The 27,840-nt window shown below is 37.6% G+C and overlaps 2 protein-coding genes and 1 long non-coding RNA gene across 4 annotated transcripts; 2 read left to right on the top strand and 1 right to left on the bottom strand.

Annotated features, from left to right (window-relative positions):
* The first annotated feature begins 50 nt into the window (after nucleotides 1-50).
* Nucleotides 51-27,564, top strand: LOC129742080 (uncharacterized). The gene is made up of 14 exons (XM_055733925.1): nucleotides 51-160; nucleotides 228-379; nucleotides 7,315-7,529; nucleotides 7,917-8,116; nucleotides 8,173-8,585; nucleotides 9,427-9,620; nucleotides 12,336-12,490; nucleotides 12,950-13,179; nucleotides 13,368-13,658; nucleotides 22,110-22,188; nucleotides 22,604-22,764; nucleotides 26,572-26,807; nucleotides 26,870-27,057; nucleotides 27,116-27,564. The coding sequence occupies exons 1-14, from the start codon at nucleotides 109-111 to the stop codon at nucleotides 27,520-27,522; spliced, it is 2,973 nt and encodes a 990-aa protein (XP_055589900.1). The 5' UTR covers nucleotides 51-108; the 3' UTR covers nucleotides 27,523-27,564.
* LOC129746686 (uncharacterized) lies at nucleotides 9,415-12,866 on the top strand. 2 transcript variants are annotated; one of them, XR_008737346.1, is made up of 4 exons: nucleotides 9,415-9,620; nucleotides 9,714-9,836; nucleotides 9,926-10,104; nucleotides 10,234-12,866. It is a non-coding gene; the product is annotated as an uncharacterized LOC129746686 (long non-coding RNA). The 2 variants fall into 2 exon arrangements; XR_008737345.1 differs by having other exon boundaries at nucleotides 9,926-12,866.
* On the bottom strand, nucleotides 13,276-15,122 carry LOC129746685 (serine protease inhibitor 28Dc-like). The gene has a single exon (XM_055740534.1). The coding sequence runs from the start codon at nucleotides 14,829-14,831 to the stop codon at nucleotides 13,374-13,376; it is 1,458 nt and encodes a 485-aa protein (XP_055596509.1). The 5' UTR covers nucleotides 14,832-15,122; the 3' UTR covers nucleotides 13,276-13,373.
* Nucleotides 27,565-27,840: the final 276 nt, after the last annotated feature.

Raw genomic sequence — 27,840 nt, 5'->3', positions numbered from 1 at the left:
AAAAGAGTGGATCAGCAATATTACTCTGCCATGCGCACCGTTTCAGTACTCTCTCTTGATTCTAGTAGCTAAGGTGTTTCTAGTTTTCATATTCTTGGTGCTAATAAAATGAAAATTATTCTAACATTTTGGCTGTCATCAATCGTACTGGTCGGAATCGGTATGTGAACTTATTGCTACAAACGGTTATTGATTATATGTAGTTACTAATAATGTATTTTCTAAAGACTCATTTGCTACATGTGGGTCAAACGAAATCTGCATCGAAGAGACCAAATGTCCAAAATTCAACCGGTACAAGGGATTGTCGACCAAACCCCCGGAACATCATCGAATTGTAAAGAAACTGTGTGATCTCAATCGTAACGACGATTCTGCAGTAAGTGATTGCTTTATGAATGCGATGTATAATTAGGTACCTACAGTGAGCGAAATAAGAATAGCACCACTATGTGTTTTGGTTGTTAAAATATGAATGATTAAAAATTACAAAAATATTCTTCCACAGTTTGTTTTGAATTGTTCAACGGATAAATCAAGCATAAGTTTACTTTTTTTTGGGCGTAGCAATTGGCGTTGAAGATCAAAACCAAAAATGGGGTGCGAAATAAGAATAGCACCACTTGAGTTTTTCAACGAAGACAAGATTATTTTAAAAAAATCCCTGTGTAAAAGTGAATAATAATGCTTCTACGAATTATTTGAATAGATACCTGCATTTAAAGGAGTTTTCCAGAATTTCAAAGGTTTCCAAACGCTCGTCTAGCGTTAAGGAATTTGATATTTGAGCTGTAATTCTTTACCAAACTACTTACTTTCTTCATTAAAATGACGTGAAATGATGAAACAAACATTCGGGATTAATTTTGAATCAGAAAAAAATAGGTTGCAAATCAAAAACTTTGATTTTGTTCAATAAACCCCACTTTTCCCAGTTTCGAGTCGTAGATGGCAGCACTATCTTGCGGTTAAACCAAATTCAGTCTCAATATTGATTTTCCAGGTTTATTAAGGCCCATATTCATCATTTTGAGGTATTTTCCCATCTCAGTTTTGCGGAAGTTCACGCTGCAGAAAGCTTTTCTGGATTTGCAAAAGAATCACCAGCACAAAATTCCTGCTCATCTCAACTTCCGATTCAATTGCAAATCATACCAATAATACTGCTATCCGTCTGGCTTATCAAGCTCCATCGCAAAGTATATCTTTATTCTGATAATCGGTCCAAAAAAATCACTTTTAGTGACCTTGATGCAATTCTATTTTTTTGGATTTAGTGATCTTAGAATTTCCAAAGCGTTCACACGGTACATGCAAGCATGGAAAAAATCAGATCGAAGTACAATCAATCTGCAATCCGTGGTGAACTCATTCAATTCTAACTGCCAATCGAGGCAATCCGGAAAGGAAAAAGTTAACACACTACAATGAACACTAACGATTGCAATCCCGAATGAATGAACTTTTAATAAGTTCGGAAGAACGAAACGAAGCCCGAAACATTCGCCGCGTTCAATTGGATCGTTTTTTATTTTCACCACGACGTTCGCAAATTATTGTCGAAACACAATCGCCAAACGAGTGTAAGATTGCATTCGCGAATGTTTCCGTAATCGGTAAAGGATTGCGCCATCAGGTGCTTGTTTTTCGGCTAATTTTGTGCGTGTTTTAGCGCCCCGGTTTGTTTTCTCATGATGTTATTTTAATTTATGTTCGAATAGGAACATTCAACATATAATTAGTTAAAGTGTGGACTTTTGCACATTGCGTAGAAAACTAAACTGACAATGGGGGGTTTGAAAATAGGAGGCAAGGACGTCGGCCTGGTGTCGATCAAAGCCGTCGATATTGTTTCAGTCGAATAAACGTCGTCTTAGCTGCTGATTTTCCGGTGCGGAATTCACTTTTATGTCCCAATGGGACGCGAAACATACGCACGTATTAGGCTTAGCATTTTTATAGTTATTTCAATTAACAATAAAAATTTAAAAAAATTTCGAGCCAATACCTCACAATTTTTTATTTCCTTCCGAAAACCAATTCGAACAAAACAAAACGCCTTCAAGTAGGCAAGCACGTAATCGCCCAGATGTAGGCAGATATTTGAGTGCTATGTCGGCTTACAATATTTATGTGTGGGATTTTATAACTTTTATGTGACGCATATAAAAGTAATAATTTTGTATTCTGTATTCTTGCAATCTCAACAAAATTAAATGATTATTTGGCAATTTTGGTTAAAAATATGTCCCAGTAGCCAAAAGCTACCCGAATAAGAAAATACTGTTATCAAGCAGTTCATGTAATAGTTATAGAACTATTTGGAACAGCGTAAAAAAACTTTTAAAAAACAATAACTGACATCGTAAAAAACATTCCACTTATTGTGAAATCCAAAACGACGGTCTGTTGAATATGGCGTTAAGTTAAGTTACTGTTAAAAACTGTTTAAACACTTATATGGAAGAACTGTTTTGCAAAAGGTTGAGATAACGTCCAAACAACGCTCGTGGAAAACGTATTCTAGTTATCAAACTGTTTTCGTTACAGTTTTTTTAAAGTTATCTTGTAATCGAACATTTCCAGTAATAGGAATAACACGATTTGACAAAACGTTTCTTCCGCCGGTATGCCTACGTTTAATAGAATTGTACGGGAATGTGGCACGCACACATGTGCAAATTTGACACAGGGGTTTCGGATCGTTTTATGAAGCCATTTTTTTTATGAAATAAATTTATTTATAATTTTTTATAAATTTTTCACTTACATTTTTAATAAAAGAAATTTTACCGGTTACCAATTCATCTTTCCAGAGTTTTTAATTGATTGCCTACGACCGTCCCTCCCGACAATAGATGCAGGGTCCATAGCACGGAGTAAAATTGTGCGGGTTCCGGTAGCACAACCTGAAACAAGAGTATTTGGTAATAGGATTTTTTGAAAAGATTTATAATTTTACATACCTACATATTGCGTTCATTGGCCTGGCGTGCTAATTGCACCTGCTCCAGCAGGTTCAGCTCCGAATTTCCACGCAAATTCGGAACTAGAAACAGAAAAAAAACCTCCCGGCGCAACAAAACAAAATAACCGCTTGTGTCAGTGATGCCATGATCAATGTTTTATCAATATTTGTACAGATGTGTATTAAGATGCAAAATTAAAATGTAATCTTTTTAGATGATCAGGATGATTATTTGTAATAATTAGGAATGTTGTGGACATATAATTAGCTATTAACTCAATAATCAAATTTTGTTCAATTCAAATCAAAGTTATGAATCGCTAATTGTATACGCAATGCAAACTCAATGCGCTTGTTTGCATCTATGCCAGACGGCATACGATACATAGTTCTCGCAAACATCTTTTGAAAACGATTACTGTCGAAAGCAGCAACAAGAACAACAAACACAATTGATACTCCGAGCTGTACCCCCAACTGGAGAGAAAAATAGAGCCTCCGAATGTAAATAATGTAATGACTGAAATTTGTGACGAGACAATTAAAATGCTTGCTTCTATGATTTTCATGATGCCATGATTTCTTTTGACTCGTGTGTTATGTACTAATAAAATGCAATCTAGAAAAATGTACATTTTTAGGAAAAATATTTTCATAAATGTGTAGTGATCTTTGTTCAAAATCAACCGGCATCTCTGTTCGGCGTTTCGTTCATTTTTGACGTAAGTATGGCAGAAGTTATGAACGGTATCGGTTACGGTTCGAGATCATTCTGACGATTATAGAAAAAATGAAGGAAATTGTTTCACCTTTCCAGATACCATCACTTTTTCACACGAACGTTCATGTTCCGTTTTTATCGTTGTCGAGGTAACGTCTTATAGAACAGCTACGTTTTCAGAGACAATCACTATTTCTGAAGCCGTAGATGTATTGTATGGACTCTTTGAGATATTGTTTTTTAGTATGCGGGTAAATCCCTAGGCTTCGTAAACAAGAGTGGACATTTTCAAACCCCCCTTTGTCAGTTTAGTTATCTACGCAATGTGCAAAAGTGCTGAATGTTCTTATTCGAACATAAATTATAATAAAATCATGAGAAAACAAACCGTCAGCGAGCGCGGGGGCTAAAACACGCACAAAATTACCCGAAAAACAAGCACCTGATGATGCAATCCTTTACCGGTTACAGAAACATTCGCGAATGCAATCGTGCAATCGTTTGGCGATTGTGTGAAGCTGTGACTGTGAAGCCTCTTGGTCCGTAAAACTCAATTGACTGTTCCTTAACGACCAGTCACTTCGTTTGCCAGTCATTCATTCCCCATTCATTTGAAGCTAAAATAATAACTTAGTCAAGCAATCGCATTCAACCGACCTATGACGAAAAAGAAACGCATTTATTATTATTGTTGCTCCTGCCAGCAAGCCGAAGACGACCGAAAAGGAACAAGAAAAGCATTTATTATTATTATTGCTCCTGCCAGCAAGCTCGTTTTCAGTTTTTTATTGCTATTGTTGCTCTCTGCCAGCAAGTCGTTAAATTACACACAAAAAAAAGCATAGTAAAATTACTAAATCCGTGGTTTAAACGAACAACAGGCGACCATATTTTTGAGTCAAATATGTTTTGTTGTTTATAATACCTTACGCATAGCTATTTTACCATGTGCTCAATTTGGCTGCGCATAGTAAATTCGACTGCGTTTTAGTAAAATTGTCAATGAAATGATGCATTGTTTTACTTCGTCCCTAGTAAAATTAATATGTTTCATGATGAAACTAGTATGTGTTATGATAAAGATTAGGAGGAGCGAGGAGCTTGATTTAGATAGTAAAATTACTATGTATGTTTGTTTGTTTATTTGCATGCATGCATTATGACATTATTTGAAACATGAAAATTCACACTTCCGACACACGTCGGTCAATGTTAGTGTGTTCTCCCGATGCTCTGGAATGATTTTCAAAGTTATGTAACTATAAAGCAGCTCAAAATCAGTTTTTTTACAAACGGGTTTGATGATTAATGATCCTGAATTAGTGTAAACAACAAGAATGTTTACCATAGTAAAATTATCATACGCACTTATGTTTTTGAGTCAAATATGTTTTGTTCTCAAAAATACGATGTGCGTAGTATTTTGTTTATATGAATTGGTTCCACAATGTCAAAGTTACTATGCCGACGGTAGTTGTGATAGAAATTATGATTAAATTATCATGACCATAGTATTTTCGACAACAAACATTGAGAGTTATCGAAAATTACCAGGTACATAGTAATTTCAATATTGTTTCATGCGCACTTTCACAAAATCGATGTTAAACTTTTCGTGGTTGAAAATACTATAGCGCTGAAATTGGTTAAATGGCAAGATAGTGCTGCCATCTATGACTTAAAACTAGCGGAATAGTGTTTTTGCTATTAAAAAACATTAGTATTTTTGAATTCCAACCTGCTTTTTGGATTCAAACTCAGCCTCAAATCTATGTTCCATCACTTATGAAAGTTAATGAAGAAATCAAGCGTTTTGATAAAGTTTTATAGCTCAAATATCAAATTCCTTAACGCTAAAGGGTGATACGTTCGAAATTTGATCAATATCAACTTGACGTATTTCTTTCAATTTTTCATTTAAAAAAATCTGAACACCTCTCATTTTGAAGGTGTTTATGTGTAGAATGTTGCTCCTAATTTGATTTTGGAATTCACTCTTCAGTTGTCAAAAAGCCGTCCAAGGAAGAAGAGCAGCGTATCAAAGTTTTGCTCGCGTATCGCGAAAATCCGAGCTACTCGCACGCAAAGCTGGCAAAATCGCTAAAAGTTGCCAAATCAACAGTTACAAATGTAATTTAAGTGTTTGGGGAACGTTTGTCGACAGCCAGGAAGTCTGGATCGGGAGGAAATCGAAAATCGGAAGCCGCTGAGACGACAAAGAGAGTTGTCAGTAGTTTCAAGCGAAACCCTAACCTCTCTCTTCGAGATGCCGCAAATAAGCTAGGTATATCGTCTACAACCGTGCATCGAGCCAAAAAACGAGCCGGACTATCGACTTACAAAAGGTAGTGACTCCAAATCGCGATGATAAACAAAATACGACGGCCAAAACGCGATCCCGGAGGCTGTACACGACGATGCTGACGAAGTTTAACTGCGTGGTAATAGACGACGAAACCTACGTCAAAGCCGACTCCTAGCAGCTTCCGGGACAGGAGTTTTATACGGCAAAAGGAAGGGGAAAGGTAGCAGATGTTTTCAAGCACATGAAACTGTCAAAGTTCGCGAAGAAATATCTGGTTTGGCAAGCCATCTGTACCTGTGACTTGAAAAGCAGGTATGACCTGTGACTTGAAAAGCAAGTTGAGAAATACTGGGCTATTGTCGAGCGGAACCTAAAGAAGACCAAAAAAACTGCTAAGGACGAACAGCAGCTCAAGGCAAACTGGCTTTCTGCGGCGAAGAAGGTTGACGCGGTGGCTGTACAAAATCTGATGGCAGGGGTTAAGCGTAAGGCCCGGCAATTCGGATTTGGAAAAGCGGAAGCCTACACAGCAAAAATTATTTTCTGTAAAATTACGCAAATGTCCTGTAACAAAAAGGAGCAGAACATTGACCGTAATTTTACAGGTCGAAAAACAAAATACGTGACATTTAATTTTCAGTGTACAATTTTTTTACAGGACATTTGCTGTAATAATAAATGAATCTTCGTTAACTTTCAAGGAAGACAATTCAAAATTACAGGTTTTGTTAATTACAGGTTGATTTATTTTAAAGATTTCAGTTTCAGTGACACGTTATAGTCAAAAAAATTTTCTGTGTAACTGAATATTTTTCCTGAATTTTATACTAATCAAACTTGAAAAAGAAATTTAATTTGATTTTTTAAATAAACTATTTCACTGATTTACACGCGTTTTCCCTTGACCAAATTTTGGCCGTATCACCCTTTAGAGGACCATCTCTTAAAATCCCCTTTAAAAACCTTTGGAATTCTGGAAAACTCCTTAAAATTTCCTTAAAATGCAGTTATCTATTCAAATAAATCGTAGAAGCATTATTATTCACTTTTACACAGTAACTATTTTTAAATAATCTTGTTTTTGTTGAAGTGTTGAAATGAAGTGGTGCTATTCGGTCCTCAACGCCAAAAGCTACGTCCAAAAAAAGTTAACTTATGTTTGATTTATCCGTTGAACAATTCAGAACAAACGGTGGAAAGAAAATTTTCGTAATTTTCAATCATTCGTATTTTAACAAGCAAAACACATAAACGTGCTATTCTTATTTCGCTCACTGTATAGTGTCAACAGTTTTTATTTTAATCGAAGACGTTTTGCAGGGAGCGAATGTTTGTTGTCCAACTCCTATAAACAGCCTCCAGTGTGGTCTGCACATTAATGAGCGCAGGGATAGGGAGCTTAATGCTCATGTGTTCCAATTTCCGTGGATGGCCCTGTTGAGGGGCGTCTCGGGGGCTTTCCTGTGCGGTGGAACCTTGATAAGTAGCCGATACGTCTTGACGGCTGCCCATTGCGCGGTTCGAGGTGTTCCAGTGTAAGTTTGTAGATGAACAATCCTATTAGGTACCAAAAACTGTTCTCACTTTCAGCTTCAGGCTCTGGAAAGAAACGAGACGGTACAAAATATTAATTAAACCAGAGATGTATGATTAAATATACAGTAGAATCTTCAAAACACCTTTATCAATTTTATCGGGAAAGTTAAAATGGCCGGGATATGGACACTCTAATACTGTAGTTTTGGTATTTTCGCTGCCCCTTTCAAGTTTTAAACAAGGAATCTCAAAAAATTCCTTGTTTGTATATTTGCTAGTTGTTTGTTGTATACAATTAAGTTCTAAAGTTTTTTGCCAGCGAACAAATACATACAAATTTATTGGGATGTATGTGACGTTTTTTTTTTGGATTCCGTTCCTTACAGCGTATCGGTGCGTCTGGGCGAAACAAACATTCATGACGCAATAGACTGCACCGAGGACAGTTTTGGAGTCATCCACTGTGCTGATCCACCACTGGATATTGATGTCATACGAGTCATTCGACACCCCCGTTATAGCCAACGGACGAAAACGAACGACATCGCTCTACTTCGGCTGAAGCGTAGGGTCGATCTGTCCAACAGTAATGTTTTGCCCCGGTTGAACCGTTACTGAAGATTAATGAGTACCACTTTGCAGGTGTACGTCCAATCTGCCTTCCCAAAAGCCCATCGGAATTGGCAATATTGAAGCCCGAGTTTTGGATCGTTTCCGGATGGGGTCAAACGAAGGAGGGTGGATCGTTCGAGACATTGCGATTCGGTAAGGTACTTCCGGTAGAGATGGATAGCTGTTCGTCTCGGGTGCGCACATTGGATACTTTCCTGGAGTTGGAGCAGAGCCAAATATGTGCCGGTGGTGACCCCCAGTGGCAGCCAGCTTGGTACAACTGTCCGGGAGACTCCGGTGGGCCACTACAGTACATATCCAAGCGGAATAGTAGACTCACTCAGCATGGGATAGTTTCCTATGGTGTGAAGATGTGCGGCCTGTGGGACGAGCCGAGCATATACACAAATGTGGCTAGCTATTTGGATTGGATTATTACTGTCGTAGACGAATAAAGTTTATACACTAAATTTGTGCAATTTATTTCTCCTTGAGTAATGTCACACTTCAGTTGATTTAATGAGAATCGGTTGTAATCTGGTTTGACCGATGATAGATAATCTCTCCTTAATCTAGTATTAAACGTTGAGATCGAGCAACCCATCAAACTTGAAGCCTTACTTCCCAAAAAACCATGAGTACTAATATATAACTTCGGGTTTGGGCTCACTTAAAACTACACGGAGAAAAAAGACGACAGTTGTTACAATTATTTCAGCTCGTTATACCAATAATCGAAATGCAGTTGATTTTTTCGCAATCAACTCCTCATATAATAGATTCAACTACAAACCTCTAATTGTCCTTACGCAATTAACAATCAATATAATGCATTCAACTGTACGATTTATTTTATGCATTCAACTATAAATACAATAGATTCAACTAAAAACTGCTGATTGACCTTATGTAATCAACTTTGAATATAATAGATTCAATTGTAATGGTATAATTGATTCAATTGTAATGGTATAATTGATTCAACTGTATATATGATAGATTTAACTGTAGTGGTATAATTGATTCAATTGTAAAAATGATATATTCAACTACAAATGTATGATTGATTCTAGGTATTGAACCATAAAAATAGTAAATAAAACTACATTGTTATGATTGATTGTGTGATACTTGAATAAAAAGGTATCTACATAAGTGTAGTCAGTGTGCCTTGAGCAGCAGGTGGCTGGGTGTTTACCAATGGCAAAAACAAAAGGTAATTAGCGAAGGTGCATACAATTGCTTGTTTTAATAAACTTGGGGCAAATTTTTTCCTTCCTTTAGGTCAATTCAATCCAGATGCGGCAGCAGCTCAAATTACAACGAAGGGATCGATGCCGCCGGAGAAATTATTGGACATCCCGGCTGGGTGGCACCGATTGTCGTTGTCCGGCTCGAAATGGTCCTCGTTGGCCACCAGGGAGCGGAGGCGCTGGTTGTCGCATCAACTACGGCAAGTGCCCTGAGCAGCACGACAGGTAAGATTTTTAAATTTATTTGCTTTATGATGAAGCACCACAATTTAACATAATTTTGTTTTCTTGTTTCCCATCGGCGGGATCCCCGGACAGGGTAAAGACAACCCGGTTCATCTGTTGGATGTGCATCTCATTTGATGGCGGTGGGGACCGGTTCCGAGAAGATGAGATGGTGGAAGAATGAAGTCACCGTCTGCCGGAAGCTAAAATAACTCCGTGAGTCTTGTCCCATTTTTATTAAATCAGATAGATAAGATAGATAGATAGATTTTATTAAATCAGATAGATAAGATTTTTTTTTGCAGATATCATTCGCAAATAGATAGTTCGGGCCAAATGTGCTTACTGGTTCCGCACTGGAAGCTTCCGGAGGGCCTTCGAACAACATTTACCCGAGTGGGAAATTTTCCGTCACTGGAGTCTGACCGAACAATTGATTTTTCGTATCATCCATTTTACATACTAGTGGCTTCCTGCACTGACGGTTTGTTTTGACTTCTTTTTACATACTTTTGTGTACGATTTTTCAAGGGTGTAGTAGTAGGCCCGTGCCGAACAAAAATTTGATATGTGATGATAATGCTTCTAATTAAATTCTACCCGCTCATTTTAGGCATCTTTCATTTCATCTGAGGTTCTATCCATCTGGTTCTATCCATCTGGTCTTGGGTCTCATATGTCATCACAATTTACGTCAGATAGGAGTATTATCCTCCTCCCATCTGACGTAATGCTTCAGGGCAGCTACCATATGGGAACAAAGTCAGATGTTCTAGGTGGAGTTTGGGGCGTAAGCGTACACGGATGAGTATACGCAAGTCAACCTATTGGACACATGATTCCAGATTTCAGCTCAAGTTAAGTCATGGTTGTATATTAGTGAATATCACTACACCCATAGAAGAGGTTGCAAAAATCCAATGCCTATTTTGCATATCTCTGTGCCGATAATGCGCTGAAATGTGCACTGTGCCGAAAACGTAATGTTTGAAAAAACGTAACTGGCATAAGGACTCGGCTCCCAACCAAAATGATGCATGACCACTACATTCAAGCGAAACAAGAAAAACATTTTATGGGATTTCCTTCCTATTGAATATTTCATCCCAGAAACGAGAAAATAAAAATTAAAACCACAGTGCCGTAGGGAGAATCGAACTCAAATCACCAACTGTATCGCATTGCCAGTCCGACATCTGAACCAGTGTACTATTTGAGCTTCATGCAGGACGAGGGATATTTTTCATAGGCTTTCTGCCACTGTTCAATCACAAAAAAGAACGCTCAACGGTGGCTTCCCGGCGTTTGACCTCCTTTCAAGTCATTCTTTTGTCTTGTAATGGAAACGGGAAAGGGAACGGAAGTGAAGGAACGGGAAACCCATTGAATGAGAACTGTGCTTTGCGTACTGCCTGCTATTACATACACACGCTACATATACACAGCTGCCAAAGCCGGGCAGCTTGGCCGGTGGTTGTTTGCCGGTGGAAGAAATATTTTTGTTGTTGCTTTTGCTACACACGCACAGTGCTCGGTTCGCTGGCTGCCTGGTGTTGGCTGGTATTTATTTCTATCCTTCTTCGTCTTGTGATGCGATAGGGAGCGACGTGAATTCGTTTTTATTTTGTTTCTTTCAGACATACGCAATTCGGTTAACTTGGGAGGTTAATGCCGGTGGGAGCAAATCGAATCAGCACCGGTCGCGTTATCTTCTTGTACCAATGATGCCTTGTACCAATGATGCCGCCATTGGCACAGAGGCTGAATTGTGGGTGTAACTTCTGATCATTGTGTACAGAGATGCCAATATGCCTGATTTTTCAGGCGTTGCCTGATTTTTTGAGGCTATGCCTGACAACCTGATAAGCCATTGAATTTCCCTGATTTTTGAAAAATGCCTGATTTTGCCTGATTTTTGCGAATGTCATGAAAAATGAGTAGTAAGAAACTGGAGTAGGTACCATAGCTGAAGTGAAAAGTGAAAATGTGGCTGAATCAAAGCAATCGAAAAATTCCCGTTCATTCTCATATAAAAAAGGGATTTAAATGGAATGTTTCGATTGCTTGATGCAGAGTAGAATTATTCAACCAAGTACTCTCACAACATATATTAGTGTGAAAATGTAGAGCGATGACCAAAAAAAAGATCATCACTTTGAGCGAAATTTCCGTTACTTTACCGAGGTTTAACGTAGCCTGATTTTGCCTGATTTTTATTTCGCCAGTTCCCTGATTTTTGAAAAAAAATGTTGGCAACCCTGATTGTGTAGGATATTCGGCATCTAATGAATAAGTATAAAAATTTAAAAGTTATATGGCATCGAACAAAAACGTTGACTATAACCATAAAAAAAACATTTGTAGTATTACAATAGATGAAAAAAGTTAGATGAAAATTCGTCCGACTTCAGATGAATTCGCTTGCGAATTCCCCACTGAGAGTTCTCAAAAGTTGACGACCAAAAAAAATTCTTTCGAAGTTGCGGTGCGTGATGTTTTGCTGCATCGGCAACAGTCGAAAATTGCACCTGACATGACTGGGTCGGGTGCAATTTCCGGCAACAGCTACTGTGATCGACTTCCAGTTCTTGTGGTCTCAACCGGCAGTGCGGTGCATGAAATTCAGCGCTCAAAGGGTGGTAGAAGGACGACGATGATAATCCAAGTGTAGTGTGGGTTCTCCGGTAGTACATTTGTGCTTAAGGTGGTCCTCAGTCGACATGCGATACGGGGTCAGAAAGGAGCCGCAGGAGGCGAAGGCCACGTGTACTGCGTGCGAATTTCGGTGTCAACAACGATCGCAGGAAGCGAAAGCCGCGTGTACTGCGCCCAGAAACAGGTGGCCAAGACGATCACAGGAGGCGGAAGCCGCAAGTACTGCACAGCAAAAAAAATTTGATATTACATCAAATACCTGCACATAACTTTAGTCGCAAATGTTACTTAATATTACATCGTCTCGATGTATCCGAAATCCGAATCCGTGGTCCGAAATCCTAAAAATTAAAAATAAAGTAATTATAATGAATGCTATAGCTTTGCTTACTTTTTTATTGAATTTTGGTTGTACTTACAAGCCAAACAAATACAGCTGAAGTCCGTAATCTGTTTTTTACTTTTTGAAATGAATAAAATTTGAACGTCAATTGAAGAAAACATTGACTACTTGATGCGATATCACATAGAAGGTTGTGAAATTACACTACACGACGTATTCGCATTGTGTACATCAGTTAGATGTATTATTGCAACAGAAATCTCTAAAACTACATCATTTCCAGAAATTACATCGTCTATCGTTACATTATTTTTTGCTGTGTGCAACAAAGGTCTCGATCAGGAGAGACATCGGCTGGCGCATTCCGTTCGACAGCCTGAGCTGCACCAGTACCGCTGCAAAAGCATCAAATGCAACAATTGCATCATTGAGAAAAATCAGTGGCTCGATCATCGAACGGCTTGGCGCGCGTGTCAACGAGTCAATAAATCCACCACACCAATCGACCAGTGGCTGCGGTGGAATTCAGCGGCAGAAGAAGAATGCATTAAAATGCGAGCCGTAAGTAAACCTTGAAACCATGTGTACACGCAAAGAAAAATGACTGTGAAAGTCGGGAGATTTGGTTGGGAAATAAAATGTTGCCAATAGTAAAAATTCACTTCATGCTATCGATTATTTATTTTGTGGCGATGAGCATAACAAACCATCCATTTTACTAAATCAAAAACACTTTTTTTCACATTTAGATGATACTATTGAGCTACCGGATCGAAAACACTTCCATAAAACAACGGAAGCCGGGTATCGTCGTGTCCCAGCATCATCAAGAAAGGCCTATCTATTTTCATCTTTACCGCGGGAACTCGGCGGAAGACGGTCGAGGCCGTAACGGCTCCACCCTCCGTCCCCTGCTCGTTAATATCCAATTCGACCTTGTGGATGATTTCGCTGGCAAAGAGCGGTGGCTGTTGGTGGTTGTCCTTGGATTTCAACATGGACGAAAGATTACTGGTGACCGGGTTGAAGATGCCCCTGACGTTTAACTGTTGCAGCACGTCCCGTAGATTGAGAGTATTGGATATTTTCATTTTTGGAATTTGAACTAGCGATTCTTTCACCGTCATTCGGCTGACCATAGTGCCGATTTTGGCCGCATCCAGATTTCGCTGGAACTTTTGAAGCACTTTTCGGGTGGAATTGTTGGGCATAATAATGTACAGGGCAGTTTTTTCACCCTGATAGGGAAGTCCAATTACTTTGGCATCGAACTCGTCCGTCCCATCGTAGAATGGATAACATCCATAGGAAAGCATGGTGAGAACTTCTTTTGCAGTTTCGGGACTTTCGTAGCCATTGGGGTAGAACATTTTTGGCATTGTGTTTCCCACCTCAAAACTGTTTTTCCAAATGCCCTTGAAGTAGAGAGCATTTGCGACAATCATCTGTGTGTCTGGGCTTATGTTTTCGGACACAATTCGATTGATTTTTCCGAAAGTGTTTTGGCTAGCCCAGTAATTGATGGACGCCGCAGCCTTCCGAGAGTCTGTCTCGAAATTAAGCGATTGAATTGAACTGTTGTAAATGGCTGTAGCCAGATCGACATATCGCTGATTTAATGGAAGGCCATTGCGCACAAATATTGCATTAGCTAGATTGATGATTTGATATTCTATTTGCTCTTCTTCAGAATATTCTACTGAACATTGGTCGTTGGGACGCCAGGGTATTGGATATTTGTCAGGACCTCTCGAGGCCAAATTGCCCAGTAGATAGCCATATTGCCGATGAATATCATTAAGCCGTTGAATGTTGAATCCCATAGCTGCGCTGAGTTCTTCTTTGGTATTGCTATTCGATCCCAAAAGCAGGAGTGACAAGGCACAGGCAATACTGACCGGTGAAAATATACCCGCATTGGATTGTTGACCTAAAACGTGGCCGATTTTACGAGCCAGTTCAGTCACAGCAAAGGACGCCTCATCATACCGGAACTCTGGCTGAACCTGATTCGAAGCGCCAGGTAACTTTTGAAGATCATTTCTTTGGAAAAGCAGTTGCGTTCGATTCTCAGCACTTAACAGTATGTCATCATTATGTACTGTTGAATTTAATAACACATTATTTGCAATATTTGACTGATCCTGCGTACTGATTGATTCAACCAAAAGTAACAGAAAAACAACGATTGTGTGGTGATCCATTCTCTTCATAACACAAACATAATTTCCTAAACTCTCCAAATTTTGATTTTCCCTTCTCTAACACTTATCAATGTTATTGTTAAAGATTACGGATCCGAGGTCGGCGGTAAAACTTTTTCCCAGAAATGAAATAAAGTACACAACGAAAACTTCCTACTTGGTTCAATTGTCTGCGTTCACTGATCAATCGATCGAGCTTGTGAACTCTTCGAAGGCTAGGAAAGATCGATCGATCTTCTTCGGGAGCGTATGGTTTTCAAGTTTGTACGGCAAAGTCAATGGCTGGCAGTGTACAAAACACCAACGAAAACCGGTAAGTGCGTAATATAAACTTCTCTCTCCTGATATGGTAGCTGCTCATCCCAATTACGTTTTTTTTTGTTTTTTTTTTTTTAATTTCAACAAACGATTGAACAATGAGTCAAAAATGTTGTCTGGCTATTCATAGTCTAAAGTTTAATGTACCTACCTATTTTTTTTATTTTCTGATGTTATCAAGTTTTGTTTTTGTACTGGTTTATTTATTTTTTAAAGTAAATACCTCACGTTTACTAGGTCACAGTAATCATCGATGCAATAAATCAAATGTCTGAATATTTTGGCTTCGTTCGAATCATCTTATGGTCTTTGAAATAGTCAAAAACAATTGTTCAAAATGACGTTTCCGAAAACCGAAGATTCAAACATGTGGTTTATGAAAGTTAAGCAACATGCTAAAGTAGACCAAACGAGCTTAATCTTATGTAGAATTCTCAAAGACCAAAGAAGCAAATTTCGTCTCTAAAGCTTTAATTTCGAAACAAATAATTTTTTCAATTTTTTTTTCATTTTTGAAACATATGCTCTATTCAAAATGTAATTGAAAATCTAATTCATTCGAAGCTGAGGGTTCACATTTCATCACGCCTCAAATTAATTATAGCAAAATGAAATATCAAACGTTCATCCATGCTAAGATGTTACCTTATCAGTCATCAACATTACATTACTAGACCGATAAGAACGTACAAGAACAAATTTCAGACCAATAAATTATTCTACCATAATTCCACTGAACCAAGGCGGAACCTTCCTGTACCAGTTTAAATTTTATTTCAATTGAAATACCTACCGCTCCAGATTTTTACAAGCAATGTTTTTGAACACAGAATCAACGCCGTCTCGAGTGAACATAACGACCTGGACTAATGAAAGACGCCTAAATCTGCTATCAGCAGTGGATTTCCCCACATCATACGGTTTCGGTCATACTGGTCATACTGGCGTAAAATCCATATAAGCTCCTCGTTTAAGAAACAAAAGATGGGCCAAGAGGAACGTGACAGTGGTGTAAAAAGCTTTATTCTGGACAGAATTTTCTAAGGAATATGCAGTTTCAAATTGATAGATGGATATCCCCTAAAAAAGGCAAACTTATTTTAAATTTAGGGGAGATTGAGGATACTCGATCATTGGGGATTATGGATTCCTCAGCGATATCTCGAAACTGGATTGTCTGTCATAGATCAAATGTTCTAAACTTCTAAAGGGTGTGTCACATCAAATTGCATCACGGAAAAAAACGCTGTAGAAATTTAATTTTTAGGAATTATATCTTCAGCTTTCACTTATAATCAGATAAGAGTGTATAGACCACGTTGGCTATTATGCTTCTCTGTCAAATTTTTGTCAACTTGTAACAAGTGCTCGGTTAGTGATGTCAGTGTTTGTTGGAATTTTTGTTCGCGTAAACTTTAAATGTGCCAAGAAGATTCTTTGCTTGTGGAGAAGCTGACCTACGTCGAAGTTCGCCCCAAACCCCTAAGCACCAACCTGACAGCAGAGCTCAACGTCATGCTTCGCAACCTCACTACCAGATGGCGGTAGTGTAACGCGGCGAAAAGGCGAAGTGAATTGAGGATCGAAATGGGGCGAAAGAACGGTGACGTCTAAGAACTTTTAACGCGGCTACGGGAAAATCGGCCATTTTCACTACCATCGACTACAACAACACATCGTAGACAGCGTGCCGAAAACAGTGTGTAGTAGTGAAGAATAAAATTCCGGAATACACCGATTATCAGGATATCCAGGTAAACACGAACCTCTACCTCGTAACCGCAGTGACCACCGTTCTTCAACGCCAACCTAAAACCCCATTTCGATTTCTCCAGGACCCCGAGGTTTTACCTCGAATCGAAGGCCAAGGCCCCACTCGTACCAAAGGGCCCGCTACGGACGAGAGAACGACGCATCGGTCCGTCAACAAACCGAGCATCGTGAACATCATCGTCGTAGCTTTAGTTGCCGCCTAGTCTGTAGGCCGGAGCATCGACCGACAACCGCCTTAAAGTTGTATTGGGGAACCGCCGACCGACAGCCAATCCAGTGCAGTATAGTGCAACTCTTGTAACCTGCACGATCGCCGAGCCACGTTGTGGACGCGGAGGGACTACGACCAGGCGTCCGGTTCCAGGGAGAAGGTGCCCTCACAACAGCATAAGCCAGTGGTTCCGAGTTACGAGGTAGGGAGTAGCTATAAGGGGTGGAACGCAGTCCCCAGTGTACACGACCCAAGACCAACTTAAATAAACGTGGGAGGTTTCAAAACGAATCGAAGTGTTTTCTTGGCTAGCCGAATCGTCTGTAGCTTAAGCCGACCCTGAGGCATAGAGGGGGGAAGAAAATTGGTTCTCATGAATATTGAACAGCAAAACAGGTTCTATGATTTGAACAATAATCAGAAAAATATTTGAGAAACCGTAATATAATTATGTTTTGGGAGTTTTCCTAATAGTAAAAATAACACAGAAATTCATACTGATAGTGCTTCAAAATATGAAAAGGATGGTTTCTGAATGGATTTTAGAGAAAAATCAACCTAGAGATCCAATTAAATATCAATTTAGTTCGTGATCCGGGAGGTTATTGGCTTAGAAGTCAAATTTGATGTAAAAAGTGGTTCAACTCTTTGACGTCGTTCTCCAAAAATAGCAAAAAAGGCAGCCCAATTTGCCATATTTTGTAATCCAGAAATGTGGGAATCTATCCAACGTAAAATTAGAGTGGAGTTATGTGGAGTTTTTTTTAAATCTCTAGTAGAAGTTATAAAATTCAAAATATTTATCGTTTTTGCAACTAAATTCCATATAAAAAATTTCAACTTTATTCCAAATCACAAATTTTTATTAGATAAAGTGTAAAATATGCCTAACAAAAATAAAAAAATTATTGCAAAGCAATATATATTCGCGATTTGAATATCTATTCGTTTTTCAATGTAAGCAAATCTTTGCGAATTTTTCAAAAAATATTCGATCTTTTCTTAGCATTTCTTTGAGAACTCCGAAACGAGTAAACTTAACACTATCATTTTCATGGTTTCATTTAGCTTGAAAATGCCGGAACACGATGAAATATTTGGATAGATAATTATGAGCGCTTCAAAAATCGACTTTCTGCCAGCTTTTCTGGGTTTTGGACCACTGTGGGCCCGTGCGAAGTACCCGTTGAAACTCAAATTTATGCAAAAATAATAACAATATCAAGGACACACAATAAATAAGAAAATTGATTTCTAACACCACTTTTTAACTCATAATTATCAGACAAACACAAAAAAATTAAAATTTTACAAATAAAATAAATGAAAATTTCGAAAACCAATTTGGCCGGAACAAATTTCAAATCCTTCTTTTGTCACTCGGAGTTGGAACATCGCGAGGGGGGGGGGGGGACAATAAAAAATAATGCGAAAAACAAATAAATTGGAATAAATTGCACGAAAGCTTTTATGCAACACAGTTGCATAGAATATCATTGCACAAAACCTAAAAAACATGTAATTTTTTATCGAAAAATTCAATAAAATCAAGAATACAAAAGGTGGAATAACTTCCATCTTCTAAAATTTGTTTTTTTCGTCTTGTAATCTTTTGGGTTCTTGAAATTTTTTTCGAAATTTACATCAAATACTTCAAACTTTAATTATTTTCCCCTTCGGGTTTTTGAAAATTTCGAAGGGGGGGTGACAAAAGAAGAAATTGATATTTGTTCCAGCCTTATATAATGAAAGTTTTAAATCAATACTATTTCCGACAAATCATTGTAATTTTTTTTAAAATAATGTTCCTTATTCTGAACTAAAAATTTACTTCCACATACATTTTCAGCAGTCTATTTTTAAATTGGAACACATATTTCCAAAACACAGATTTCCAAAATCCTAGAAAAAAAAAATGCCTGAGAAAGTCAGAAATTTTCTGCGATTAAAATTTGTTAGGATAATGATAATGATTGTTATTTGTTATTTACACTAAATTTCATGTTTTTTATTCATTTTCAATTAAATTTTCAGTTTTTTTGAATTTGACAAAAAATAATCACGATTTTAAATGCTGACGATGTAGTTGATGATTCAATTTATTTTTATAAAAAGAAGAATATATTTAATATTAAAGGGTGATACGGTCCAAATTTGGTCAATATCAACTTGACGCATTTCTTTCAATTTTGCATTTAAAAAACCTGAACACCCCTCATTTTGAAGGTGTGTGTGTAGAATGTTGTTCCTATTTTGATTTTGGAATTCACTCTTCAGTTGTCAAAATGCCGTCTAAGTAAGAAGAGCAGCGTATCAAAATTTTGCTCGCGCATCGCGAAAATCCGAGCTACTCGTACGCAAAGCTGGGAAAATCGCTAAAAGTTGCCAAATCACAAATGTAATTAAAGTGTTTGGGGAACGTTTGTCGACAGCCAGGAAGTCTGTCGGAAGAGAGTTGCCGGTAGTTTCATGCGAAACCCTAACCTCTCTCTCCGAGATGCCGCAAATAAGCTGGGTGTATCGTCTACAACCGTGTATCGAGCCAAAAAACGAACCGGACTATCGACTTACAAGAAGGTTGTGACTCCAACCCAGCAAACATTTTTGTAGGTATATTTCTCTACAACTTTGTTATACGTCTCATATACATTATGGAATGATCGTATGAAACTCGAAAAAACAGCATTTACCTACCAAAGTGGAGGCAATATACATATTTTCAACTTCTGTCTAAAGCGATAAGATTATACGATTTGGACGATATAGGAAACCATATTCAAACATACTGAAAGAGTGCAAGAAAGCACCAGTTTTTTTCTCTCAACGCATGCGAACCGTTGCCAGCGATAATATTTGCTGCCTCTGTCATTGGGCAATTCTTGCAAATACACCATCTTATTTTTAGCAATCTGGTTGCACTGCTGGTCGCAGAGAGAACAACAAAGCTGTTCTCTCACTTGACCCACGCGGGAGAAAGCAAAGAAACGAAATCGTCTTCCAAATCTGCAAACATGGCGGACTTCATATCCGATTTAAACCATTTAAACCGACTTCGGGTAACGATTTTTACGACCTTTTACTTGCGTTAGATAAAACTACGATTCGCAGTAACGTTTTTAATGAATTGAGTTATCATTTTAATGCGATTTCATGTTTGCTGGGAAATCGCGATGATAAACAAAATACGACGGCCAAAGCGCGATCCCGGAGGCTGTACACGACGATGCTGACGAAGTTTGACTGCGTGGTAATGGACGACGAAACCTACGTCAAAGCCGACTACAAGCAGCTTCCGGGACAGGAGTTTTATACGGCAAAAGGAAGGGGAAAGGTAGCAGATATTTTCAAGCATATGAAACTGTCAAAGTTCGCGAAAGAGTATCTGGTTTGGCAAGCCATCTGTGGACAAGGTGGCTGTACAAAATCTGATAGCAGGGGTTAAGCGTAAGGCCCGGTAATTCGGATTTGGAAAAGCGGAAGCCTAACTGAATATTTTTCCTGAATGTTATACTAATTAAAATTGAAAAAGAAATTTAATTTGATTTTTTAAATAATCGATTTAACCGATTTACAGGCGTTTTCCCTTGACCAAATTTTGATCGTATCACCCTTTACGCCTCATCGCTTAGTGCAAAATGCATCTTTCATGAATGATAAATGACGAAAAAATCACTTTGACCAGGAATCTCTCTCCGACACCTTACCAATAGGCCAAATCGTCAGATGAAACAAGTCAGCCTCTATTATTCAGTTGACTTCATCGAGTCGAATTCGCTGCTAGATTCCCCGGCAGAAAACGCTCATCGTGCCTCGATTAATGGTGCTTATACTGCCCCAGGGGGGGGTTCTCATTATGCCCCTACAGTGACTGGTTTTCAGCTTTCGGCAAAAAATTTTTAAATGCATTTTTTAACGTTTTTATCTACTTTTTCAAGTTTCATCCAATTAGGCAATAGACTATTTGAGTGTTTGAACACGAAACAATGATGTAATTCACATATTATAGCTGTTCTTTATGGTTAAATGAGCATTTTCCTTAAGGTGGCCATTATGCCCTTATCTCCCCTAGGTGTTTTGAATGATGAGCAATCAATTCCAGGTTTTGAATTTATGGTCATGGGTCGGCCAAAAGGGTCGTATGAACTGTTTAATGTTTTTGCGATATTGACGTCATTCTTCATTGGATTTTGAATTTCCATATAGGAATTTTAAGGGACGCTCTATTGCTTTCAGGTTACGTATTTTGGTCAATTGATTCCAGGTAGCAAGTTCCTGGTTACGGGTCGGTAAAAGGGGTCGTCTATATTAACTGTTCACTTTTTCAAGTGACTGACATTAATAAACATTTATGATTTGATTAGAAAACATTGCACGAGAGACGTAAAATTGGTTTTCTATTATCGATTTTCGAGTCAAATGCTTTCCAATCGGACAAAAATCTAGACGTCCGATTGGGAAGCACGTGCTTTACCGATCCATCAGGTTGGTTGTATGGGTTAACGTAATTGCGCCTCTCGCTATTACTTCTCTCAACCAATTTACAACTTTAGGTGGAAATGAGCAGCCCACCAAGCTAAGCTCAGCTAAGCAAAGCACAAGTACTGGAAAATAAGAACGATTTGTTAGACCAAAATGAATAGCTCCCAGCTTATTAAATTCGACTCCTTTGGCTAAACTCTCATGATAATTGATGTTTTCAAGACAAAATAAGCAGAGTAAACCTAACTACATAGCTAAGCTTAGCTAGGATGATTTACATTGTTCGTGCAGAAATAAAGTCCGGTACGCTGCAAACAATGTCCAAGTAGGAACATAAAGACAAAAAACCAATCAATTCGATATAATGAAGTTTTTTGAAGAAGGATTTTTTTTTCATACCTTATAAATGAAAAATAAAACTTCAAAAACTATTTTTGCCGCTGATTCTGCCACTGTTGTATGTGATATTTCACAAAATCAACCTTTTACGAAGCTCTTTCCCACAGTGCGTAAAGCTTCCGGTCGGAATTTTGCATCGGTGTGACGACGATTCGTCCGAAAGTCTCTTTCTCTTGGTAGGATGCTGTATGTATAGTATAGTTGTTTTATAAATCCAGTTCCTCGAAATCTTGTCCCTCCAGTAGCATTCGGAACGGTGTCGTGGTAGAGTCAAGAGCGTAGATGATTAAAAACAACAAACGCAAAGCTAATCAAGCGCGGAACCCGACTGAGCCGCAAGACAGATAGTCACAGTCTTCGATCAGCCCTGAAACTCTGCTTAGCTGTCAGAGAAGTCACTTCGACTTAGACCACATTATATCTCGCTTCTGTGGTTGTAGGTGTAATAATAAATCGTAGAAAAACTTGTCAGTATGATCCTTCGAATAATTGCAGCAGCAGGTTTGATTGTATGCCTGACTGATGTAGCTCTAGGTAAAGCTTGGTAAAGACTTAACAAAAGAAATAATGAAAAACATAAACCTTTTGCATTCAACAACAGGTCAATTTACATCGTGCAGTTGTCGACAGGAGTGCATACCATTTGAGGAATGTGCTGATTTCAAATCCTACCATGGCGTGCCAAACAGAAACTGGCCTGCGAGTATTAGAACGCAGGTCAGGGAACAAATATGTGGAAGGTCAAAAGACGGGGGAGTGACGGTAAGTAAACAAAAAACACTTTCAAAATAAAAACAACATTTGAGAAAAAATTGAAGATAAATTTTCAGATTCAGATTCAGATTTCAGATTCAGATTTCAGATTCAGATTTCAGATTCAGATTTCAGATTCAGATTTCAGATTCAGATTTCAGATTCAGATTTCAGATTCAGATTTCAGATTCAGATTTCAGATTCAGATTTCAGATTCAGATTTCAGATTCAGATTTCAGATTCAGATTTCAGATTCAGATTTCAGATTCAGATTTCAGATTCAGATTTCAGATTCAGATTTCAGATTCAGATTTCAGATTCAGATTTCAGATTCAGATTTCAGATTCAGATTTCAGATTCAGATTTCAGATTCAGATTTCAGATTCAGATTTCAGATTCAGATTTCAGATTCAGATTTCAGATTCAGATTTCAGATTCAGATTTCAGATTCAGATTTCAGATTCAGATTTCAGATTCAGATTTCAGATTCAGATTTCAGATTCAGATTTCAGATTCAGATTTCAGATTCAGATTTCAGATTCAGATTTCAGATTCAGATTTCAGATTCAGATTTCAGATTCAGATTTCAGATTCAGATTTCAGATTCAGATTTCAGATTCAGATTTCAGATTCAGATTTCAGATTCAGATTTCAGATTCAGATTTCAGATTCAGATTTCAGATTCAGATTTCAGATTCAGATTTCAGATTCAGATTTCAGATTCAGATTCAGATTTCAGATTCAGATTTCAAATTCAGATTTCAGATTTCAGATTTCAGATTCAGATTTCAGATTCAGATTTCAGATTCAGATTTCAGATTTCAGATTCAGATTTCAGATTCAGATTTCAGATTCAGATTTCAGATTCAGATTTCAGATTCAGATTTCAGATTCAGATTTCAGATTCAGATTTCAGATTCAGATTTCAGATTCAGATTTCAGATTCAGATTTCAGATTCAGATTTCAGATTCAGATTTCAGATTCAGATTTCAGATTCAGATTTCAGATTCAGATTTCAGATTCAGATTTCAGATTCAGATTTCAGATTCAGATTTCAGATTCAGATTTCAGATTCAGATTTCAGATTCAGATTTCAGATTCAGATTTCAGATTCAGATTTCAGATTCAGATTTCAGATTCAGATTTCAGATTCAGATTTCAGATTCAGATTTCAGATTCAGATTTCAGATTCAAATTTCAGATTCAGATTTCAGATTCAGATTTCAGATTTCAGATTCAGATTTCAGATTCAGATTTCAGATTCAGATTTCAGATTCAGATTTCAGATTCAGATTTCGGATTCAGATTTCAGATTCAGATTTCAGATTCAGATTTCAGATTCAGATTTCAGATTCAGATTTCAGATTCAGATTTCAGATTCAGATTTCAGATTCAGATTTCAGATTCAGATTTCAGATTCAGATTTCAGATTCAGATTTCAGATTCAGATTTCAGATTCAGATTTCAGATTCAGATTTCAGATTCAGATTTCAGATTCAGATTTCAGATTCAGATTTCAGATTCAGATTTCAGATTCAGATTTCAGATTCAGATTTCAGATTTCAGATTTCAGATTTCAGATTCAGATTTCAGATTCAGATTTCAGATTCAGATTTCAGATTCAGATTTCAGATTCTAATTTCAGATTCAGATTTCCGATTTCAGATTCAGATTTCAGATTCAGATTTCAGATTCAGATTTCAGATTTCAGATTCAGATTTCAGATTCAGATTTCAGATTCAGATTTCAGATTCAGATTTCAGATTCAGATTTCAGGTTCAGATTTCAGATTCAGATTTCAGATTCAGATTTCAGATTCAGATTTCAGATTCAGATTTCAGATTCAGATTTCAGATTTAGATTTCAGATTCAGATTTCAGATTCAGATTTCAGATTCAGATTTCAGATTCAGATTTCAGATTCAGATTTCAGATTCAGATTTCAGATTCAGATTTCAGATTCGGATTTCAGATTCAGATTTCAGATTCAGATTTCAGATTCAGATTTCAGATTCAGATTTCAGATTCAGATTTCAGATTCAGATTTCAGATTCAGATTTCAGATTCAGATTTCAGATTCAGATTTCAGATTCAGATTTCAGATTCAGATTTCAGATTCAGATTTCAGATTCAGATTTCAGATTCAGATTTCAGATTCAGATTTCAGATTCAGATTTCAGATTCAGATTTCAGATTCAGATTTCAGATTCAGATTTCAGATTCAGATTTCAGATTCAGATTTCAGATTCAGATTTCAGATTCAGATTTCAGATTCAGATTTCAGATTCAGATTTCAGATTCAGATTTCAGATTCAGATTTCAGATTCAGATTTCAGATTCAGATTTCAGATTCAGATTTCAGATTCAGATTTCAGATTCAGATTTCAGATTCAGATTTCAGATTCAGATTTCAGATTCAGATTTCAGATTCAGATTTCAGATTCAGATTTCAGATTCAGATTTCAGATTCAGATTTCAGATTAAGATTTCAGATTCAGATTTCAGATTCAGATTTCAGATTCACATTTCAGATTCAGATTTCGGATGCAGATTTCAGATTCGGATTTCAGATTCAGATTTCAGATTCAGATTTCAGATTCAGATTTCAGATTCAGATTTCAGATTCAGATTTCAGATTCAGATTTCAGATTTAGATTTCAGATTCAGATTTCAGATTCACATTTCAGATTCAGATTTCGGATGCAGATTTCAGATTCGGATTTCAGATTCAGATTTCAGATTCAGATTTCAGATTCAGATTTCAGATTCAGATTTCAGATTCAGATTTCAGATTCAGATTTCAGATTCAGATTTCAGATTCAGATTTCAGATTCGGTATCGATTTTCGACTGTTAAATATGTTTTTTCGGGGTGAATTTTTCGGCTATCAGTCAACTTAAATAGCAAAGACGACTATTTATTTAAGATCCAACGTTTCGATCCTTATAGGATCATCATCAGGGACTGTAATTTTATTATATGTTAACACAGTTTTATAAACTAGTTCACTAATTATGAAATTGCTTACCGAAAAAATGTCGTCTTTTTGTTTTGGATTGATTCGGCTGATCAGATAAAGCTGTCTTGTATATCTGTTACAATATTTTTCAAATTAATTTGGATATTGTTGGAATAAATGTTGTTTGTTTTGCGTTTGTGTTTGCGGTTGAAAAACCGTTTTGTCCTACAATTTTTGGATTTATATTCACCAGCATCTGAAAGTTGTCACACAGTTTTCACTTTCACTTTCCAACTGATTTAAAACTTTGTACACAGTAAGTGAACACAACATTTATTCCAACAATATCCAAATTAATTTGAAAAATATTGTAACAGATATACAAGACAGCTTTATCTGATCAGCCGAATCAATCCAAAACAAAAAGACGACATTTTTTCGGTAAGCAATTTCATAATTAGTGAACTAGTTTATAAAACTGTGTTAACATATAATAAAATTACAGTCCCTGATGATGATCCTACAAGGATCGAAACGTTGGATCTTAAATAAATAGTCGTCTTTGCTATTTAAGTTGACTGATAGCCGAAAAATTCACCCCGAAAAAAAGATTTCAGATTCAGATTTCAGATTCAGATTTCAGATTCAGATTTCAGATTCAGATTTCGGATTCAGATTTCAGATTCAGATTTCAGATTCAGATTTCAGATTCAGATTTCAGATTCAGATTTCAGATTCAGATTTCAGATTCAGATTTCAGATTCAGATTTCAGATTCAGATTTCAGATTCAGATTTCAGATTCAGATTTCAGATTCAGATTTCAGATTCAGATTTCCTTCTGTTCTTCTTGTTCCAGATCTACAACGTGTGCTGTTCGAAAAATGTTCCCAGCACCAAAAAGGGTCTGGGTCTGTTGGATTTCGAATGCTGCGGTCGAGTTGCGAGCGATCGCGTAGCTTTCGGTAAAAACGCCAGAGTGTTCCAGTTCCCTTGGATGGCGCTCATCAAAGACAGTGAAACGTTCGTTTGCGGGGGATCGCTTATTACTCCGAGCCACGTGTTGACTGCCGCTCACTGCTTTCGCACCCTCATGTAGGGTTTGAATTGCAATGAATCTTAATTTGCTTGCTCAACATTCTAAACTTTTATTTCAGTGTTTCGGTTCGACTTGGTGAAACTGACCTCAGCAAGGAGATAGACTGCAACGCTAAAGACGATTGTGCCCCCAAACCACAGGACATTGCCGTCGACAAAGTTGTGAAACATCCGCTTTATAGTTCATCCAAGAAGAAGAATGACATCGGTATCGTTAAGTTGTCCAGACCTGCCAAACTGGGAGACAGTAAGTAAGAAGAGAAGACGTTAGCAGCAACTTTTACTGATCATTTTCTTATTTGAAGGTGTTGAAACAATTTGTCTGCCTATTCAATCGAAGATCGCTACTACTCCCAGTACGTCGGGTATGTTCATCACCGGTTGGGGAGCCACGGAACATGACGTGTCTTCCGATATTATGCAATATGCCAAAGTTCCTATCACGAGCAACGCTGCCTGCACTGCAAGCTACAAAAGCAAGGGATATTCCATTACCGTGGACGAAAGCCATGTTTGTGCCGGAGGTAAAGACCGGGTCGAGAATTGCATCGGAGATTCCGGAGGTCCGCTGCAGTACTTCAACGAAAACTCGATCACCATTCAGCACGGGGTAGTTTCGTACGGGCTGCAAACCTGCGGCGTCGACAATTTGCCCGGAGTGTACGCCAGAGTGTCCTATTACAACCAATGGATTCTGGATAATTTGAATTAAAATTCGCAAACTAAGAACAAAAAACTTTTCTTATTTCACTGACAGCATCCACTGTAAAAAGTTTCAATTAGCGGAAGTTTCAATCCGCTTAGAACATTCACAACTGAAATCAATTCCAATCCACAGTGACATAATTTTAAACTAGCAGAAGCCTCAATTCTCTCACTAACTATACTGACAAAACATTTAGAACAAAACTCCGTTCAAGTTTTTTTTTCAAGTTTTTCGAGCATAAAAATTTAACTTCAAGATTCCATGGCGGAAAAAATTGCATGCGTGTCTCCAACCTGTTCAGTCAGTTCGAGTAGTCGGGCTGAG

Source organism: Uranotaenia lowii, chromosome 2 (assembly GCF_029784155.1).
Source record: "Uranotaenia lowii strain MFRU-FL chromosome 2, ASM2978415v1, whole genome shotgun sequence".
NCBI classification, from domain to species: Eukaryota; Metazoa; Arthropoda; class Insecta; order Diptera; family Culicidae; genus Uranotaenia; species Uranotaenia lowii.
Note: the sequence above shows the minus strand (reverse complement) of the source record. Positions and strands in the feature narration are given on the sequence as shown.

Bases quoted from the DNA above. Each gene is read 5' to 3' on its own strand.
- LOC129742080 (XM_055733925.1), top strand. From the start codon at position 109: ATGAAAATTATTCTAACATTTTGGCTGTCATCAATCGTACTGGTCGGA. The intron at 9,621-12,335 runs GTAAGATTTTTA...GGTGGTCCTCAG, and splicing joins TGCCCTGAGCAGCACGACAG to TCGACATGCGATACGGGGTC. The intron at 13,659-22,109 runs GTTTAACTGTTG...TCTTTCCCACAG, and splicing joins GGGTTGAAGATGCCCCTGAC to TGCGTAAAGCTTCCGGTCGG.
- LOC129746685 (XM_055740534.1), bottom strand. From the start codon at position 14,831: ATGAAGAGAATGGATCACCACACAATCGTTGTTTTTCTGTTACTTTTG.